Raw genomic sequence first — 19,769 nt, 5'->3', positions numbered from 1 at the left:
ACTATTAAAGTTAATGGGAGTTTTTCCATTGATTTGCATGGGAATAGGATGAAGCCCATAGTTACAAAGAAAGATGAAGAGTTAAATACTTGTAAACAGCCATCTTATCCTCCCAGCCAACTATAAACATTTAAGTATGTGATCACACTACTTCCCAAAGATCAGTGTACAGAGGAGACTGTCTGCATGCAGACCTCACACATCCGGTGCTGGGTGGGAAGAACCTGTCACATCTATGGCATCATATGCCCTTCACTTCTTCTCCAGCACTTCTAGATGTTCCAGGACTAGAGCTGGTTGGGAATTTTCCAACTTCTTGTGTCAAAAAATGCCAATTCATAGAAACCGAACCCACAGAACCTTTTTTGTGGGAAAGGGTCAGTTTTGACAAAACTTTAATTGGGAAGATTTCTCAAGTCCAGGATGAGAGAGGGAAACAGACAGACACATGTGCCCCAGAATAGCCAAAATCCTGGTGGTCACAGCACTCATCTGAGATGTGGAAGACTGTGGGTTCAAGACCGTGCTCCAAATCATAGGGAGCAGGGACTGGACCCTGTGTCTCCCACCTCACAGGTGAAAGCCCTGACTACTGGGCTCTAGGATATTCTGGGGTGTTTTGGTCTGACTTTTTTGTGGAGGAGAAGTTCATAAAAATTTTGAAAGGGCTGAGTTTGTCCCAGTACAGAATAGGATTTTTTTTTCAAATCTCAAAACTAATTCCTGATCAGCTGTATCCATGGCCCCTATGGAGCTTTGCAGGGGTACAGAATAGCCCAGCATAAAAATGCCTCATCCAGTATTGCCTTTTAACACAGAATACCCCATGTAATCAGTGCTGTTGCAAAGATCCTTCTGCTCTGAAAGTATTCCATGGATGGGGGAGGAAAAGGAGGGTATGCATCTCTTCTGGCTCCTTTGCACCAGCTCAGCTAGAGTAAAGGTGCCCCAGTGGAATGCTGAAAAGAGCTCTTTAATTCTGCAGTTTATAGTCAGAGAAATAAGTAGCATACTTGTTTTTCAAGAGAAATTAGGATAAAATGGATTTTTGTCATGCCCAAACTAATGTCTCAGCATACTAGTTTGAAAGAAGGAAAAAAGATAGTCACTCTGATATTTCAATCTTCCAGTTCATTCATTAAGGTTAATGTGCTCTAGTTAGCTAATGCATATTAGTTTGTATGGAGGAAGTTGATGCTTTGTTAGGTTGGAGATGTTAACATTATTAATAATAATCAAGGGTACTTTGGAGTTTCGTTCAATTACTTAGTCAACAAACTCCTTGAAAGGTCAGCAAAGGAAATAAGCAGTGCATTTATAATTGCCTTGTTGAACGATACATAGAAAAATTTGGGAGTGGGTAGGAGTGTATTGTACATTATTCTTCCTGCATTATCTCTTCTGAATCCTGAATAAGGCATAACAGTTGGATCCAGGAAATATTTAAAGAGCTCCTGCTTTCAAGTTGGGGGCGACGCACTAGTTGTGAATTGAGTTTTGCACTCAAAAGGATAAGGGTTGCCGCTTTGGGGAGGATGCCTTGTATTTTGCATCAGTAAGAAAGAGTGCAAAATACAAGGCATCCTCCCCAAAGTGACAACTCTTATCCTTTTGAATGTCAAATGAATCTATAAGAAAATCATTTATTAGTTTGAACCAAAATTAATTTAGCACCAGTGTCAGATATTTTTGTTCTTAAGAAATCTGAATAACACAGGTTCTTTAAAATTCCCTGAAATCTTGGGCATAGACATTGGAAGAAGTTTTTAAGATTAATGGTATTTTTTCTCATTATTCTTTATAACTGAAAGTTTTTCTCAGGTAGCAGTAACTGAAGAGTATTAGTGTACTGCAGAGAAGTCTAAAAATAATTGTCTCCTTTCTTAGCATGGAAGCCTGGTATGTTTTCAGTGCAATGCACTGCATGCTGACCACCATTAAAAAGTTAACAATTTCCATTAGTTTACAGCTCTGGTATCTCAGATATTGCAGTCCTCTTGGCACCTCTCCCCTCATATTTAGAAAAGGAAATGACTGTGGTAACTGTGGTATATCCGTTGGCAAATGGTTTGTGTGTTGTTTTTTTTTTTTTTATGGAGGCCAATGTAAGCTGATTGGTATTTTTGTTTTCTTTCATAGGGACAGTGTCAGGTTGACATCAACCAGATGGCCAAATTGACACCTCCCCTGCCCAAATGATTGTCTCACCATTAAAATGCCACCTTAGGATGTAGGTTCTTTCATAGGTATCTGACACTGTAGTGTCTGTAAAGACTATTGGTTATGTTCACTCATTCTGAAAAGTGAGGGGAAAGAACAACTTTCAACTACAGTGGAAAACGACATTCCCATGTGTGCTATTTTGGGATGTGGCTCAACTGAAAGGCTCATACAATGTATAATAGACATTTTTGTTGCTAGTGTCATTTGCTTACATAGTGCTCATAAAAAATGCTGGCGTGATAGTTCTCCTGTTTATCCACATAGCAGTGACAGCATGTGCAGCAGAAGTGCAAACTTCTCCACTGATACATTTCCAGTCTGAGTGGTAGGAACCACCTTGTCCACCAGAGACCTCCCTGGACCATTCTGTCCCTGAGACTCTCAACTGAGTCTGACAACAAGAGCCAACAACTGCCATTGGTGGACTTGTTCAGTGGGAACTGCATTGCAACAACCAGATATTTGATCTACTCGATACCCGTTGTAGATCAATTATATTAAAACTTTTTGCCATCATTAATTCAGCCAGCTTGGTAATGTAGTGGTTGAAGGTTTTTGCCCCATTGTTAGTAACCTGAATTATCCAAGGGAAGCCTAGCAGTTGAACATTAATTTGTTTGGTTTTGTGTGTGTGTATGTTTTGTTTGTTTTATGGGTTTGTTCAGATTTGGAGCCTGTCAGCATTGATGAGAGCCGCAGTATTTCCAACACCCCCCCCCAAAACAGGGATGGATTCCTCAAAATACTGGCAATGAACTGAATAAAATAAGGGTGTATTATCTAGTAATGAGAATGAAGCAGTGGGAGTGAGGAATACAGTCACAGGGGAGAATATATGGGTGCGAGAAAAAGTTAAACTCTGTTGCCAACTCTCCAGGCAAGTTATTTAAACTCTCTACCTTGGTATGCCCATTTGTAAAACGGAGACAATTCCTATGTCCCAGGGGTTTAGTGAGGCTTACATCAGTCATATTTTTGATGCACTTTATTATCTTCTAATACCAGGTGCTTTAGGAGAAGATTACAAAAAAAATAAAAATAAAAATGGAATGCAGCCCTATTAAATAAAGGCACATGGAGTATTTTACTAAATAGCCCTGTAACATTCAAAGCAGTTTGGCATGAAGGTAACTTTTGCTTTTGTGCATATAGTGTTTGCCAAAAAAACAAACGAACGAACAATTATAGAAGTTATTTCATATACAATAAGCTAAAGTTATTAATAGTGGCTAGATTCAAAGCCACTGAAGTCAACAGAAGGATTCTAATGGACCTTGAATCAGCCCATAAATATGTCTTAATGGTGCAGACAGACAGACAAAGTATTTTAAAATTTTTATTTTTAAGACTGTTTTTTTTTAAGTAAGCAGAGTGCAATTTAATGGTTTTTGAAGCATCTATTCATTTTTAATGAAGTCCTCACACAAGTCTCTTTGGGGATCCTGGTAAAAAATGAATAGTTCTCAATTAATATAAGTATTGTTATAAACTTTATATGGGGCACAGAGGATTCCCTGACCGGTCAAACATAAAACTTCACCAACTTTTTTTCCTCCATGGGATATTTTTATGACTGTGTTCTTTCATAACATGGTGGAGTCCCATATTTGAAAGTATTTCAATCTTTGGCCAAAAAACCCCTCTATTCAAAATGGGGCTATTCTTATAAGTGATACTTAAAAACGTGAGTTTTTGACAAGAAAGCCAGTAGATTGGAGGTATTAGTCACTGCATCAAAAACACTAACCACTGCTTATAAAGAGGGAATTTTAAAATGTGATTTTATGATACAATGGTATTGGAATTCTCGTTAAGCATAAATTGAACCCCAATTGTGAATGTAGATAGGTCTTTTATTTCAGAATTTTGAATCCACTTCCAATTAAATAGTTTGTCCTATTAACCTACTTTATAGCTGGAGTTCACCCAAAGGTGTGTAACAAACTAAAGTTCTTGTTGGTAACTTTACAGAGAGAGGACTCAGAATATGAAAACACAGATTTATTTTGCATGCAGCTTTTGAGGTGCATACCTTATTTTTAGTAAAGTTGCAGGATAACGGCAATCATACACTAGACTTAGAGCCAAATTGCAATTCTATAAGGAAGTAACGTAAGATGTATTATGCATGATCTACCCCACCAATTTAACAAGGTAATCAATTTAACAAGATCTTTTATCCTGCCATTATCCATATACAGAACCAGTAGCAAATGTCTATTTCAGACATCTCTATTCACCATCTAAGAAAAGCTTTATACCGGAGGTGGCCATCCTGTGGCTCCAGAGCCCCGTGCGGCTCTTCAGAAGTTAATATGTGGCTCCTTGTATAGGCACCGACTCCGGAGCTGGGGCTACAGGCGCCAACTTTCCAATGGGCCAGAGGCTGCTCACTGCTCAACCCCTGGCTCTGCCACAGGCCCTACCCCCACTCTACCCCTTCCCGCCCCCTCCCGAGCCCGCTGTGCCCTCTCACCTCCCCCTCCCCGAGCCTCTTGCATGCCACAAAACAACTGATCAGGAGGTGCGGGGAGGGAGGGGCTGATCGGCAGGACTGTCAGTGAGCGGGAGGCACTGGGAGAGGGAGAGGGAGATGATGGGGGGGGCTGCTGATGTATTACTGTGGCTCTTTGGCAATGTACATTGATAAATTCTGACTCCTTCTCAGACTCAGGTTGGCCACCCCTGCTTTATACTGTAGCAGTAGTGGTGGATTCTCAGTCACTCAAAGTCTCTAAATGAAGACTGGATTCTGTCTAAGTTATTTGCTCTAGTTCAGACAGAAATTGTGAGCTTGATGCAAGAATCATTGGGTGAGATTCCATGGCTTGTGATGTACAGGAGATCAAACTGGATGATCATAAGGGTTCCTGCTGTCCTTGAGATATATTAATCTAACTTTCAGAGTAGCAACCATGTTAGTCTGTATCCACAAAAAGAACAGGAGTACTTGTGGTACCTTAGAGACTAACAAATTTATTTGAGCATAAGCTTTCGTGGGTTACAGCCCACTTCGTCGGATGCATGCAGTGGAAAATACCGTAGAAAGATATATATATATATACACACAGAGAACATGAAACAATGGGTGTTACCATACAGACTCTAATGAGAGTGATCAGTTAAGGTGAGCTATTACCAGCAGGAGAGAAACTTTTTGTAGTCGTAATCAAAATGGTCCATTTGCAGCAGTTGACAAGAAGGTGTGAGGAACAGTGTGTGTGTGTGGGGGGGGGGGGGGTTGAAATAAACATGGGGAAATAGTTTTACTTTGTGTAATGACCCATCCATTCCCAGTCTTTATTCAAGCATAATTTAATGGTGTCCATTTTGCAAATTAATTCCAATTCAGCAGTCTATCACTGGAGTCTGTTTATGAAGGTTTTTTGTTGTAATATTGCGACTTTTAGGTCTGTATTTTCCACTGCATGCATCCGATGAAGTGGGCTATAGCCCACAAAAGCTTATGCTCAAATAAATTTGTTAGTCTCTAAGGTGCCACAAGTACTCCTGTTCTTAATCTAACTTCTTATTTAAGGAAGGATAGATCAGAAAGACCATTTGATGAGCATCGTATGGACTACTCCACAGGTCCTGACTTGTTCCTGTGCAATGCAAACTGGTGGCAAGCTACTTCACCCGCTACTTGTGCTGTGTTTTTGTTTTTAACTGGTAGTTCTAATCTGTCAATTGCTTTCAGTATTTATACTTTTTTTTTCCAGAGAGCTCAACAATTTCAAGCCAACGGAGCAGTTTTCCAGCTTCATTTTGGACCAGCTCTTATCAGCCTCCACCTCCGCCATGCTTGAGTGGAGTCCATCCTGACTTCCCAGTCACTGCACCAGGCACCTTCCCAACAGCAGATCCAAGCAGCTGGCCAGGACACGGCCTTCATCAGACTGCCCCACCTCCTCCCTCTACTGCATCAGAATCCTGGCATTATCCTTTAGCATCTCAGGTTAGCCCTTCATATGCACACATGCATGATGTGTACATGCATCACCATCACCCCCATCCACACATGCATCATCACCACCCCGGCTCTCATCTTGACCCACGGTATGGATCCCTATTGATGCCTTCAGTACGTGCAGCCAGGATTCCTGCTCCACAGTGTGACATGACAAAGACAGATCCTACTACTGTCACCAGTGCTACCTCAGCATGGGCTGGAGCCTTTCACGGAACAGTGGACATTGTGCCAAGCTTCGGGTTTGACACAGGTAAGGTGATCTGCTCATTTCTGTGGCTTGACTAACTGGAGTTATTTGCAGTGACTAAATAGATTCTCTGCACTTAAATCAGAGCCTCTAATCAAATCTTTCAAATACTTTCAGGTTGTGACTTCTTCCTATTGATGCTCTCACTGACTTTCAGTAGGAACTGGGCCCAAAGCATTTGGCCCGACCCAGCGAAATGATTTACAAGAAGCATTTTGTTTTTTAAAAAAAATCTTGCAGGAAATAATGAATGAATTCATAAAGAAGTGCCCAGGAAGTTTATGTAGTCATTGTACATGGGGTGCCTGATTGCCACACCTACCTTCTGTAAAATGGAACAGTTTGCAGCCTTCTTCGGGGAGGGTTGCGGGGAGAGGGGTGCTAATGTCGGGGTGTGTCCCCCCCCGCTCCTGCCCCCCACTCCTTTACTCCATCCACAGAGCAGAGGGGGACACAATGGCTGAGGATGGAGGGAGCTTGCTGGCAACAGCTGCTGTCTCAACTTGCTGATCTACTTAAAAAGGCAAAAACAAGGAGGAATCCTTGTAGCACCTTAGAAGGTATCACAAGGATTCCTTGTTTTTGCTGATACAGACTAACAGGGCTACCCCTGTTAAAAAGGCAGTGTACTTATAGTGGGGTCAGTGTACTTAAAGGGGCAGTGCACCTCTCTCTCTCTCTCTCACACACACACACACACACACACACACACACACACACACACACACACACACACACACACACACACACACACACACACACGTGTGTGTCTCTGTCTCTCTCTGCCATGCTGTCTCCCCTTCCTCCATTCATGCTGCCTTGTAGAGTGTGAGGCTACATTAACAACAATGTGTTAACCCTTGAGGGTTCAGCCGAGTGCTAGTTCACCATTTAGCAGTAAGGCATTCCCTGGGAAATATCCCACCCTTCTCCACCCTCTCACTTCACCACCTCAGCCAAGCTTCACAATCATTATTGCTATGTACAGTATTAAATTGTTTGTTTAAAACTTACACTGTATATATATATATATATATATATATATATATATATGATGTCTTTTATCTGGCAAAAAAAATATCCCTGGAGCCTAACCCCCCCATTTACATTAATTCTTATGGGGAAATTGGATTCGCTTAACATTGTTTTGCTTAACGTAGCATTTCTCAGGAACATAACTACAACGTTAAGCGAGGAGTTACTGTACTACAGGTCACACCTGACCCACAGGCTGTAGTGTAGCTACACCTTCTTGTAGCGGAACTTCAATTTCAGTAGCAGTCTAGCACCACTGTTAGCATCTGTATGGGAGCATGTGTGCAGGGCACTAATGACCAATTACTATCATAGAGCTCATTTATACTGTCATGCTCTTCCTTCTTGGATGGGTGTTTATCTGATCTGTTATCTGTCAACAGCAGTGCAGACCATATGTTACTTTTGGAATCCCTTCCATGCAATTATGTCACTGAAGAAATATTAGGCTCCTCCAGCTCCCCTTTCCTTGAGATGTTTGTTTGGATTTCAGTTGAGGGAGGGTTTTTCATACCTCTGGTTGATTGATCTATTTGCTAGAATATGATCCACTCTCTTACTTTGTTTAATGTGTGTCGGGGGAAAAAGAACAGGTGGGAAAGACTTGTGCCAGATGAACACACTGTCGGATCTTTTTCAGTCAAAATAACATGAAACCAAAACCCAATTATAATTAAGCTAAAGTCAACTGCTAAAAATCTCTTTAACATTTCTTTCTCTCTGTCTCCTATGTTAACTGTTGCAACTCAGCAGACCCCAGCCAGAACCCTCCTTTATGCAACATATAGTCAAACTGTGCTTCATCACGACTATAACAGTGTTAAAAAAAGAACTAGATAAGTTCATGGAGGATAGGTCCATCATGGCTATTAACCAGGTGTCCCTAACCCGTGTTTGCCAAAAGCTGGGAATGGGCAACAGAGGATGAATCACTTGATTTTCTGTTCTGTTCATTCCCTCTGAAGCACCTGGCATTGGTCACTATCGGAAGACAGGATACTGGGCTAGATGGACCTTTGGTCTGATCCAGTAAGGCCGTTCTTATGTACTTGTTGCCTCAAGAAATTAAGAAAAATAACATAACAGGATTATTTAAAGTACTGGACAATTTTATGGACATTAGTAGCATCTGCAGCAGTGCAGATGATACAAGGGTAATTATGTTTCACATTGTAAACTGATAATCTGCCAGGATTGGGAACAAATATTTTCCTCCTCATATGACGTGGTTTTAGGCAAGTTACATTAATGAGGGAGTTTTACCTCCTTCTGAAGCATCAGCAAATTGCTATTGCCAATGATAGACTAGTGGGCTGATTCAGCATGATAGCAATTCCAACAGTTATGAAGTCAGGCAGTTGACTCAACTTTCTGAGGATGATATAGGGAGTTATTTAAAGAAGTATAGATCAGGAAAACCATTTTTTTTATCATGGTGTGGATTACTCCATAGGTCCGGATTGTTTGTATTTAAAGCAAACTGGTGGGAAGCTGATTTGCCAACTACTTGGTTTTTATTTTACTTATTTATGTATTTATTCATTTTCATTTTAAACTTTTAGTTTTAACCTACCAATTGCTTTCACTCTTTTCTTTGAGAACAGAGTGCTAACTGTGCAACGTAGGGCATAGAGCTTGGCACCTCCTTACTAGTTTAATCGGGCCAGAAACATCAGGATTCAAACTGACAGATGTTTTACTTACCTCTCACTATTCAGAATGCCATATGCTGTAAACACAATCATGCAAAGTCACTGGAATGTCCCCAGTTTGGTGTATAGCCAGTGCTTAATTTGTAATGAAAGAGGTTCCGGGGCTCAATCAATTATTTAATTATTTTCATAACGGATGCAGAAAGCCCAGAGGTGCTGGGGCTGTGAATTGCCAAGCCTACAGGTGCCAGGGCTGAACCCTGGCAAGCCCTGGCACAAATTAAGCACTATGTATAACCCTTTATAAATGGGGGATTCGGGGGGGAACACAGAGTAATGGCTCATGGCTCAGTCTAACATTGTATTGCAATATTTGCATCATCATGACTCAACATAGCTGTGTATTGACACAATGAAGACATTGAAAGGCAATGGGAGGATGTTGCATCATGATTATCTTTTCTCTATGACTTTATTCAATATTTTCTCTCTCTCTCTCTCTTTTCTTCCCTTCTACCCACTTTCTGGTTGTTGGAAAGGGCATGGCTTGGAACTGATTCCTCCGGCTTTGCCTGAGTTGTGTGGAATGGGAGAGTGCTCTTGTGAGTGGCATTCTGCATGAGATCAAGCAGAGCAAAGGAGCTTTAATCACGTGCTTGCACTCCCACAGAGCCTCATATGCAGCCCCAAAGCTATGTCATTCTAAGGCCATGGGTTGACTATAACTACCTTACCTTTTATCCTTTTATCACTTTTTATGGGAAGAGGAGTGCGCTGCCCAGGAGAATAGTAATGGCATATGGAGCTTTTCACTTCTAAATCAGTAGTTCACATCTAGCTCAGGCTGGCAGCAACAAAGTTTATATCAATTGGCGACTGTTCAGGGACCTACCTGAAAATTGATTCTAAGTGGATAAGGGTAAGGATAATGACATTTGGCATTAATTGGCAAACATGCTGGCAGTATCAGCAGAGAGGTGACGAACTCAATGGCCGTGGAGAATGAACTAACCTCTTACAGAGAGATGGACCATCCAGAACAGGATAGAGGCATATTGACAGGAAAACTTGAACTCTAGCTGTCATTGCTTGTACCTCTTTGGTGAAAAGAAGGACATCTACCTCTATAGTGGTCGTGTCACATCCCATGAGCTTTAAATTTTTAATATAAAAAATAATTTGGCATACATTTTATAGGCATGCAATTTAAGCAGTTCTTCTTTTCCTAATAATTACTGTGGGCCACACTTCTTTTGCTGCAGTCACATGTGATTATAAAAAAATATTTTGCAAAATTCTTCATGCTGAATTATGTTGAATGAGGGTGTTCTGATCACCAGAGGAGACCAACCTGTAATCTTACCAATACCAGCAACACTGCTGCAATTCTGCTGTTCTGAGTCAGATCTCTGGTCTCATGAGTAGATGGTGCCAAAAAACTTCAGTGACTAAAGTCATGAAGAGGGGATTCTTTTGTATATTATCAACACCCCGGGAATTTGTGATTCAGAACATTGTTAGCTCCATGAACAATGATTCAGTAAAGTACTGATCTCTGTTTTGCACATCTTCTTACACTTTCATGGATTCAGTTTTAGTGTGATGCTGGAGGGAGCGGGGGGTGGGGAGGGGTGTTAGGTACCTCACTCCCATTAAATGTAGTTTAATCCCCACATGTTGTGCTGAAAATTAACACACCTATAAACTTCCACTTTAGCACTGTGGGTTTTTTCTTAAACAATTTTTAAGAAAAATCAAAATCTCTTAATACATTATAAACTGCTGGCCTTCGGTGAATAGTGCCCTACTGAAGTTTTGAGAGCCCAAGACATAGAATTTGAAGGAAACTGACTCGCTACTGTTATGGTGCATTATGTGCAACTCGTCCTGAGTCTCTGCTCCCTTGACTTCAATAAGCTTTATATCAGGCTCTAACAGAATAGCCTGCCAGAACTTGCTGCAGATCACTGCCTATGTAAAGAGAGGCCATTGACTAGGCCATGACCCCTAGTGGGCATCTTTGAGACTTTTGCTTGGATTAAATCCCTGTCTATGTGCAGGTCCAGCAACTTGGCTGTGCACCTAGGCACAGTCCCAGGAGAATGGGGAATCCTCACCCTACCCCTCAGACTACAAAGCTGCTCCACAGCTGTCACAACTTTGCAGTAAGCTGTGACTGCCCTGATTCCCAGTTCTGGGGAATGGCTGCTGGAACTTGTGGTCCAACCAACCCCACCCTCAGAATCCACTCCTCACCTCCACCCATGCACTGGATACAGCATGCCTGCGGCAGAACAGTGCTGTACAGCATGCAGGGAGTGTAGGCATCCTTCATCCTGTCCATCCATGCACCTGTACAATGGACCCATACTCATTCTGCTGCCTCCAGAACCATTGGTAGTCCCAAGGGGAATGGGAACAGGATTGTTTAGCCCTTAAGAATGTGCTAGAAGCGCTGCTGCTGTACAGATGTTCTGGGAGTAGAAGAAGAGATTTCCTGCACCCACGTAACAGAAGATTTTAGAGTATTTAAGGTCTATATCTCAATATTAAAGGTGAGGATCACATGAATAAGATACAATTTAAGCAAATAAAATGTAGTCTTCCATCTCCTTGTCCAGCTGCCTATGCAGCCCTCCTTTTGGAAATATATAGGAGCTACTATGGCAAATTCAATGCATGCTTAAGTGAGCATGGCCTACGGTCTTCAGGAGAGTTGACTCCATTTACACCTGCCATAATTTTGACCGTTTGTCTTTGAATTTCGCTAGCTGGGTTAGACTTCTTCTAAATGACCTGATTTTTTAATACAAGCAGTAATTAGTCACAGTGCCAGCGTTTCACAGATAGACACTTCTCTGCAAATGTGGAAATACTGAGTCATGCAAGACAAGCGAAGACGTTTTTATAAAGAAGAAAAATGTTTGCTCAATCAGCCTATTGTCGGATAAAGCACTGTTGTTCAGAAACTTGGCTAGACTGAGACAGCATGCTGGTAGAACTGCAGATTGTCTTCCAGTAAAAGAGGTGGAGAAATAATGAAGAAAAGGCATGTAAACTGTTCCATGCCCAAGATTTATAAGTCAAACTTTAGTTTTTGGTTTGTTTTCAGTAGTTATGAATTATAGATGCATGGGCTTTATTACTTTCCCTCATCTATGTTAAAATTCCTGTCTGTTTACTGCAAAGACACCTAGTGGAAAGGGTGGAGCTGATCAGTGAGTTAGTCCCTTGCTATTGCATTCTGTCGACAAACCTACATCCTCTTAAACATATGTCTTTGTTTTTAAGGCTGTTAGAACCATATTAACTCCTTTCCCCACACCCTCTTTTGCTGCCTCTTAGTAGCCCTTAGTACTTGACTTTCTTACCCTCAAATTGTGTCTGCCTGGCTAATGACTCCCTCTTGTTTTAGAAAATATTTTTTGCAGATAAAAGGGGAAAATAACACATAATCACAGGAGCTGGTTTTGAAGTAACTTTAAAAAAGCTTGGTGTGTGTGTGTGTGTGTGTGTGTTTGAGAGACTCCCAGGGAAGCAAAATTTGACACCTAAACAAAATGAGAGTGTCATCACATAACCAAGTCCCTCAATCTTAGGGTCAGGTTTAAAGACAGATGCTTTAAATCAGGGATGACCAAACTTTGCCTAACTGAAGGGAACAATGAGAATTTGGTAGGAGATGTAAAATGGAGCAAACAATAACCTCCCTCCTCTTTAATATGGCATTGTGGCCAGCAGAGTCCACAGGTCCCAGCATGCTGTGTTCGATCCAGATCTGGGCAGCTGGACCTGGCACCCTGGGACCAGTAGTCTCCTTATTAAAGGTTAGTGTAGGCATATGCTTCACTTGGCTTGTCTGTAAGCTGTATTTGTTCCTGGATCACACTTCTACCATCCTTATGTTAAGCTGAAGATCAGTGCTTGGCTGGTGATTAAAGTAAAGGACTGGCAGTTGGACAGTCTGGGTTTTATTCTTGGCATAATCACGGTCACGAAACCTCTCTGTGCTTCAGTTTCCTCACCTATCAATTGCAGCTTTCACAAATATATGCAAACTTCTTTGAAGTCATCTGGTGGATGGTGCAATATATTGTTCTTCTCTTCCACTAGCGATAACTAGTAACTTTGTAGCTGGGCTTCTGAGGTGCTATTGATCATCAGCAGTTTAGCTATATACATTCATGGGGAAAAGAGGTAGTGGTCTGATCCAATACATGTTACATTGTGAGTTTAAAATTCTGAAACTCACGTGGACGTTCTTGGGCACAGCTAAACCAAAAAACTGTACAGGAGGGTACAACCTTAGGGAACCAGCCCCAGCCCTGAAATGTGAAGATGTTCAGATGGGAGGTTCCATTTTTGGCCCATCTTTAATTTTTACAGACTAATGGCCAAAGAAATCCCGAGCTTAGGTGAGTGCAGTGCCATTGGAGCCAAATGGGAATTTGCACCTGCTTAGGCCAGTGGTGAATTTACAATGGATGAGTTAGTGGCACTATTCATGTACTAAATAGGAAGACAATACTATTTATAGCTCAGTATAGAGCAGAAATGCTGCTGAATATTTCTCATGGTGATAACTGTCATCTTATGGTTATAGTGGGAAAGATCTTTTAATGTCCACCTTGTATTTAGCTGTGACTCTCTGAGTGCCTTTCCCAGACCTGAAGAAGAGCTCTGTGGAGCTCAAAAGCTTTTCTCGTTCACCAACAGAAGTTGGTCCAGTAAAAGATATTACCTCCCCCAACTTGTCTCTCTCACTTTGCTTAAAGTAATAGGACATCAAAGTGCTTAGCTTGTATTTTTTGCTATAACTAAATTAGGACGTAAGGTTTTTTTGTATGTATTTTTTCTATACTTTGTATTGTCTAAGTGCTAGCTCTCTCCTGATGTAACTCTAGCAAAGAGTAAATCCCTCCGGACTAGATAAATTCCAAATTACAGCACAGATTCCACTGCTATAACATGAAAGCCCCTGCACAGCACATTTATTGGCTGGTCCTTGATGTTTATAAAGGAAAATATCAGAAACTCATACCAAACTCAAGCTGAAAGTCATTTATTTTCCCTGTGTGAAAGCACAAGCAATTCTTGGCTAAAAATCTGATGTGCAGCAGGTGAAATTGCTTAATATTTTCACCTGCTGTTGGAATTCCCCCCAATCCCTGCCACCCCCTATTCAAGGTGAAAAACTGCAGATGGCTCTGAGATCCTAAAATGTTAAAATGTATCAGGCGTTCTAGAAAAGAGGTAAAGTTCTAGTAGAACCATGATCTAATTCTGTGAGAAAACTGGTTCTGCTCCATGAAGGCCCATCTATACTACAAATACAACACTGTCAGATTACACTGATTACAACTCCCAATGAAGTTAAAACATGATACAGTTTTGCTCAGTGTAAACTATCAGCATTACTGAAGTATGCAAGGATGTCTAAGGCAGTTTAGGGATTCTTACTTATCCTGGGAGGACAGCAGTGTTGTAAACAGGTCCCCCCAAGACAGCTGTAGTGTAGATGGACTATTAATACAGGATTTTGAGAAATATATATACCCCAGCTCACTTTCTTGGGGTGAAGGGAATGTTTTATCAAATGTCAATTCATTTTTTTCCTTCCCTAAAACTAGGTCTACAGCATCAGGACAAGAGCAAAGAATCTTCTTGGTTCTGAAGATCAGATGCATCTGAGCACCAGCTAGTGTCCCCACAGCTGGGATGATGATATTGAAACTGTTGACTGTTTCTGCACGGGGGCAGAGGACACACCGCTAGGGAGAAGATGAAGAGCTAGTCATTCTGGTTTTGCTATTGAGCCTTTTCTTTGGCAGGCCACTTCTGGGTCCCAGAACATAGAAGAAAAAAAACTTGTTTTTCTTTCTTTCCTCATCTGAGCCTGCTGCAGCTGTGCAACTTAACTCCGTTTTGCTCCTTTAACAGTGTTTTGTTTTGTTCATTCTGGTGGGTTTTTTAATGCACAGCCTTGATTGTAGGGAAAAGACTGTGCCTTGACTACAGTGCTCATCCTTTCAGGAACAGAGTTTTTGTAGCTCTTTGTGTGTCTATTTTTGTAGAAATACAGAAAGTTTGGGTAAGAATTGGTGGACTATTTTAGGATTCCGTATTTTTTTTAAAAAAATTGTAAAATTGTTAAGTTCTGTTTAAAGAACTTGCTCTCAGAGAAGCACTGGCAAAAAATGTATAAACGCTTATTTTTAGATATTTGTATTTGTGTGTTTGTTTTGTTACCTCAATTGTCTTTTCTTTTTAAAGAGCAAACCCTTTGCTAGTCCAATCCTTCATTGTTTCCGTTTTGCAAGATTTTGCAGTTTTTTGTCCTTTATTCTAGCTTAAACAGCTATAATTTACTCTTAACATTTCTACTAAATATTTTTCCTGCCTGTCAGATTGTAGAAATGGTGTCTAGATTTTCTTTTTCTTGCTTCTGAAAATGGCTTTGTGCTGTGCTGACTATGAGAAGAAATGTGTGAAACCTTTAGCATGGGGCAAAGTCTGCCTTTATTATAGGATCTATATTTTCAACCCATTCATTCTTTCAAAATGGACCAAATATTTATATGGACTTAAAGGAGAAAAGGAGCCTGAGCCTGACCCAGTGTCCATCAAAGTGAACGGAAAGCCTCTCATTGACATCCATGGACTCTGGATCAGGCCCTTTTTCTGTGATAACCATCCACAAATTGGTATTTACATTTCTAATAATTTTGGGAGGCAGGAGTTTCAGTTTAGGCCATTTGAAGAGTGATTTTTTTTTCACGTGAACATTCAAGGATAAAATACAGGTTTTGCAAAAAGCTACAACTCGTGGAAACAAAGTGTTTTCATAAGGCCGGATCTTGCAATTTGCTGAATAGCTTGTATGAGTTGCTTGAGTGCCTTCAGCTCCTATTGAATTCAACTTGGGCTGAAGTTTTCAAAAGTCGGCCTCCGATCTCTGGTCCCTTATTGTTTGGTTGCCCAACCTGAGACATGTTAGGGACTGAATCTGAAAAGGGTTGATTGCCTGCAGCTCCTATGGACTTCATGGGCAGTTATGAATTTTTAGCCTTGGACTATCCATTTAAGAATCCACTCTGAGATAACTTTTTGATAATTTTAGTCACAGAAGTTTGCAAGAGGATTGCTGGATTGGGCCTGATCTAGATGCCCCCCCCCCCCCCCACACACACACACACGAGGAGTCCTTTGGAAGCTAGTGTGAGTAAGGACTAATTCCATGAATAAGAGCTGTAGCATTGCATATTTAAAAAAAAAACAATCTTGCAATTAGCTTGGTGTAGGTGGAGCTATGCACAGAGCTCCCTTGACTTCAGTGGGGTTTTTATGGGGTCAGGAGTCTGCCTGTGTAGTGCTAACTGCAGGATGAGGGCTGAAGTTGGTAATGCAGTAATTGTTTGAAAATGTTGCCTTTTTGCTCCATTCAGCTTTTAACATATATATTTAAGCTTTCTCTCATTTTTCAAAATATTCCTATCATATATTCTATTTTTGCTACCACTCTCCCAGCCAAAACATTCAAAAGATGAACAAAAATAATCTTAAGTGTGATCAGTACTGAGATAGAGGCTGACTTGTCTTTAGGGCAGTGAACATCTTAAATGTGGGGTTTACAAGTGCATAGGACCCACAACTCCAAGTGAAGTGAATGGGAGCTGTATGTGCTCAACCTCCTGAAGTTCAGTTCTATATCTTAATGAGATAACCTTCCCCTACGCTCTTAGGACCTGGCGCTGTGAGGTGCTGAGCATTTTCCACTCCCATGGAAGCTATCTGGAAATGGAGGCACTCAGAATCTCAGAATTAAGCCCTTAATGCTAAAGCACATGTTTTGCTGATTTGGGGCATTAGGCCCAGTTTTTTAATGGTAGTTAGGCATTGCGATACCTAAAGATCTGAGCCCCAATTATAACATGCTTAACTCTTTCCTCCTATCTCCCCTAGTCATTAACATTTTTTTCCTGATACTGAACTTCACTCCCACTATATTCTCATAGCAATGCTGCTCTCCTGGGGGAGCTAGTTTCTCTGTTGCTCAATGGGTTAGTTAGCAACAGAAAAACCTCAAGGGTAGGATGCTAGCATAAGCTTCTAAAAGTTTGGCTACTTATAAGAAAATTGTAGTTCAAGAACTATTGCAAGATCAGACTCCTTTGTGGCAGTGCCAGAAAGTCCTGGGTTTGGCTTTGCTGGAAATGGTGAAAAACAGTTTTTCATAGATTTGGCTAGGCCTGCAAGGGAAAGGTTCTAACCAAACCTTTTGAACTAAAAACAAACCAAAAAAAAAAGTTCCTTTTTGAATTGTGAATTGGCTCACCTGTTTCTAGTAATAGTGGCCAATTGATTGCTCTCTGCTTTGCAACAACAGAGCATGGAAGGACTTGCTCCTGTTCCCATTGAACTCCCCGTGACTAGAAAGACGGCAAGGTCCAAAGTTTCTGCTCAAATCTCAATTAGCGTTGTTTTTATGGGTTAGCAGGTAAGCGAGATGTGAATGAGTGAAGATCCCATCATCTCCTGTTTCCACCATAAGAGCTCTTCCCACTGGCTAAACCTGAGAATAAGTCTAAAGTACTTCTGCTGCTCTGCAGGGTTAGGGTGACAGAGCGCCAATAAAAACACGCTACTGGTGTAACAGTTAATGCATCTGATCAATTGACGTAAAGGTTCATTACATTTTTCTCCCTGTTAAATTTAATTTCACTAGCAACTAAACTGACCTTTGCTAAGAAATTAGCTGGAAAAAAAATAAAACCAAAGCTGTAGTAATGTGGTTGCTCATATATTCTAAAACTTGAAGGACAAGAACAAATCTTCCACATGACAAACCTTTACAGTTGAAGTCAGCAGATTTACTCCACCAGAAAAAAAAAAGAAAAGAAAAGAAAAAGGGCTTATGAGAAGCAGATGTTGGGTTGATATCCATTCCTGAAGGAACAGATTCTGTACTCGCAACATTTCAGTCTGAGAGTACTGATGGCAGTGGAAATAAAAGGGAAAAGTTCTGACTGACTGCTTTCGGGGCATAAGAGAAAAGGTTTGTAAAAACAGGGCTCAATCAGTCCACAAGTCTTAACACACTGCAAAAGGAATCATCTCATTGCATATATGCTAAATTCTACTGCCCTCCCAGGAAAATGGCAGATTTATTTTGTGAGGGCCTGTACTAACATAATGTACTTTATTACTATTTCCATGAGGAAATGCTGAAATGATTTTTGTGTCCATACAAATAATGAAATTTTTTTTATAAAGTACTTAACTCTTTTTGTAGAGGTTCCTACCTATTGAGTTATCTGGGGTCTGATCCTACCCCCTGTGAAGTTGTGAAGTAAACTGGACCACTCTCACAGATTATAAGTAGGAACGGGACCTGTCAACCAGATTGAACCATTCCTGAGACTCTGTTTGTCCATTAGTTTTGAAGCAGAATTCCCCAATAGTTTTAATAAGGGTGTTTCCAGCTTAAAAACTGATGGTACAATATGGCCCTTAGTCACACAGCAGACACAGTTTTGTTGGAGATTTTGAATACATTTCTCCTGGTAGGAGACCTACTTTTGTTCTGATTCTTCAGATTTTTCAGTACTAGAAACATAATTCTGCAAGGTAATCAGAGATTGGGGGGGCGGGGGCGGTTATAACATGGAAATCTTCTTGGATGTTTTTCTCTCCAGCTTTAAAAAAAAATAGTTTCTTCCTCAAAACATGCTTTATAAAGAACACTATCTTTTTTCAAATTTTTTGGAGTTGTTATACAAGATTTTTTCTCCCCTTCCCCTCCCCTCACTTCCTTTAGAAATTAATTGGAATTGTATGGTAAATCCCATCTGACTCTGAATATTTAGGCATTTGCATTTCATTATGTTCTCCATGACCTCAGGGTTGTGTGAAATTTTTTTGTCTGTACAAAAGGCTTTCAAATGCTCTTGATAAACCCTGGTTGGCTGTACCTACAAATGTGACCAGGCAGTCAGCTGGTATCTATAAACAGAGGTGCAATGTGTTTTCATGTGGTGGACAAGTGATAACTGCTGACGATGGATCATTCTACTCACTTCAGGCACAATTCTTTCTTTTTAGCCATAGAGCATTAATTTACATTTCTGTTAAACAGATAATTTTTTAAAAGATTTTAGATTTTTTTAAATATTCCAGCCTCTTGAGATTTCTCAAGTGTGTTTGAACTATTAATATTAGAGGCTTTAAAGAAAAAAAAGTTCACTTGACATATATGTCTTTTAAACTGAACTCCCAGGTCCAGCAAGAAGGGATTTTTTGTTTTTTATTTGTTTTTTAAGGAAACATTGCCTTTTAGTATTAGTCCTGTGGGCACAGTCTTGCAGTTGTGACTCAGGTAAAGCTGTCATTGAAGTCAATGGGCCTTTTGCCTGTGCAAGATCAAACCCTTTAACAGTGACAGGAGTGCCAAAGGTAGTTTTCTTACAAAGCTTTATCCTGATGTGCTCGGAGCAGAGAAGAGTACCTCTTGCATTTCATGCGGATGCTTGGACAGCCCCTGCATAGTGCTGTACCCAATCTACAAAGGCAAAGAAGACCCAACAGGGGAACTAGATATTCCTGAAACTCAGTGTTGCTGACCCCTTAATCCACACTCTGA

General features: G+C 40.7%; 1 protein-coding gene across 2 annotated transcripts in view; it reads left to right on the top strand.

Moving 5' to 3' along the window:
- VGLL3 (vestigial like family member 3) overlaps positions 1-15,352 on the top strand; it is a 36,741-nt gene extending 21,389 nt beyond the window's left edge. For both annotated transcript variants that reach the window (XM_039500206.1, XM_039500205.1), the window contains exons 3-4: positions 5,946-6,446; positions 14,761-15,352. In XM_039500206.1, coding sequence (XP_039356140.1) covers positions 5,946-6,446; positions 14,761-14,804 — 545 coding nt within the window. In that variant the 3' untranslated portion in view covers positions 14,805-15,352. The remainder of the gene's footprint in view (positions 1-5,945; positions 6,447-14,760) is intronic.
- Positions 15,353-19,769: the final 4,417 nt, after the last annotated feature.

Source organism: Mauremys reevesii, linkage group 1 (genome assembly GCF_016161935.1).
Source record: "Mauremys reevesii isolate NIE-2019 linkage group 1, ASM1616193v1, whole genome shotgun sequence".
NCBI lineage: Eukaryota > Metazoa > Chordata > Testudines > Geoemydidae > Mauremys > Mauremys reevesii.
This window is presented reverse-complemented; position numbering and strand designations above follow the sequence as displayed.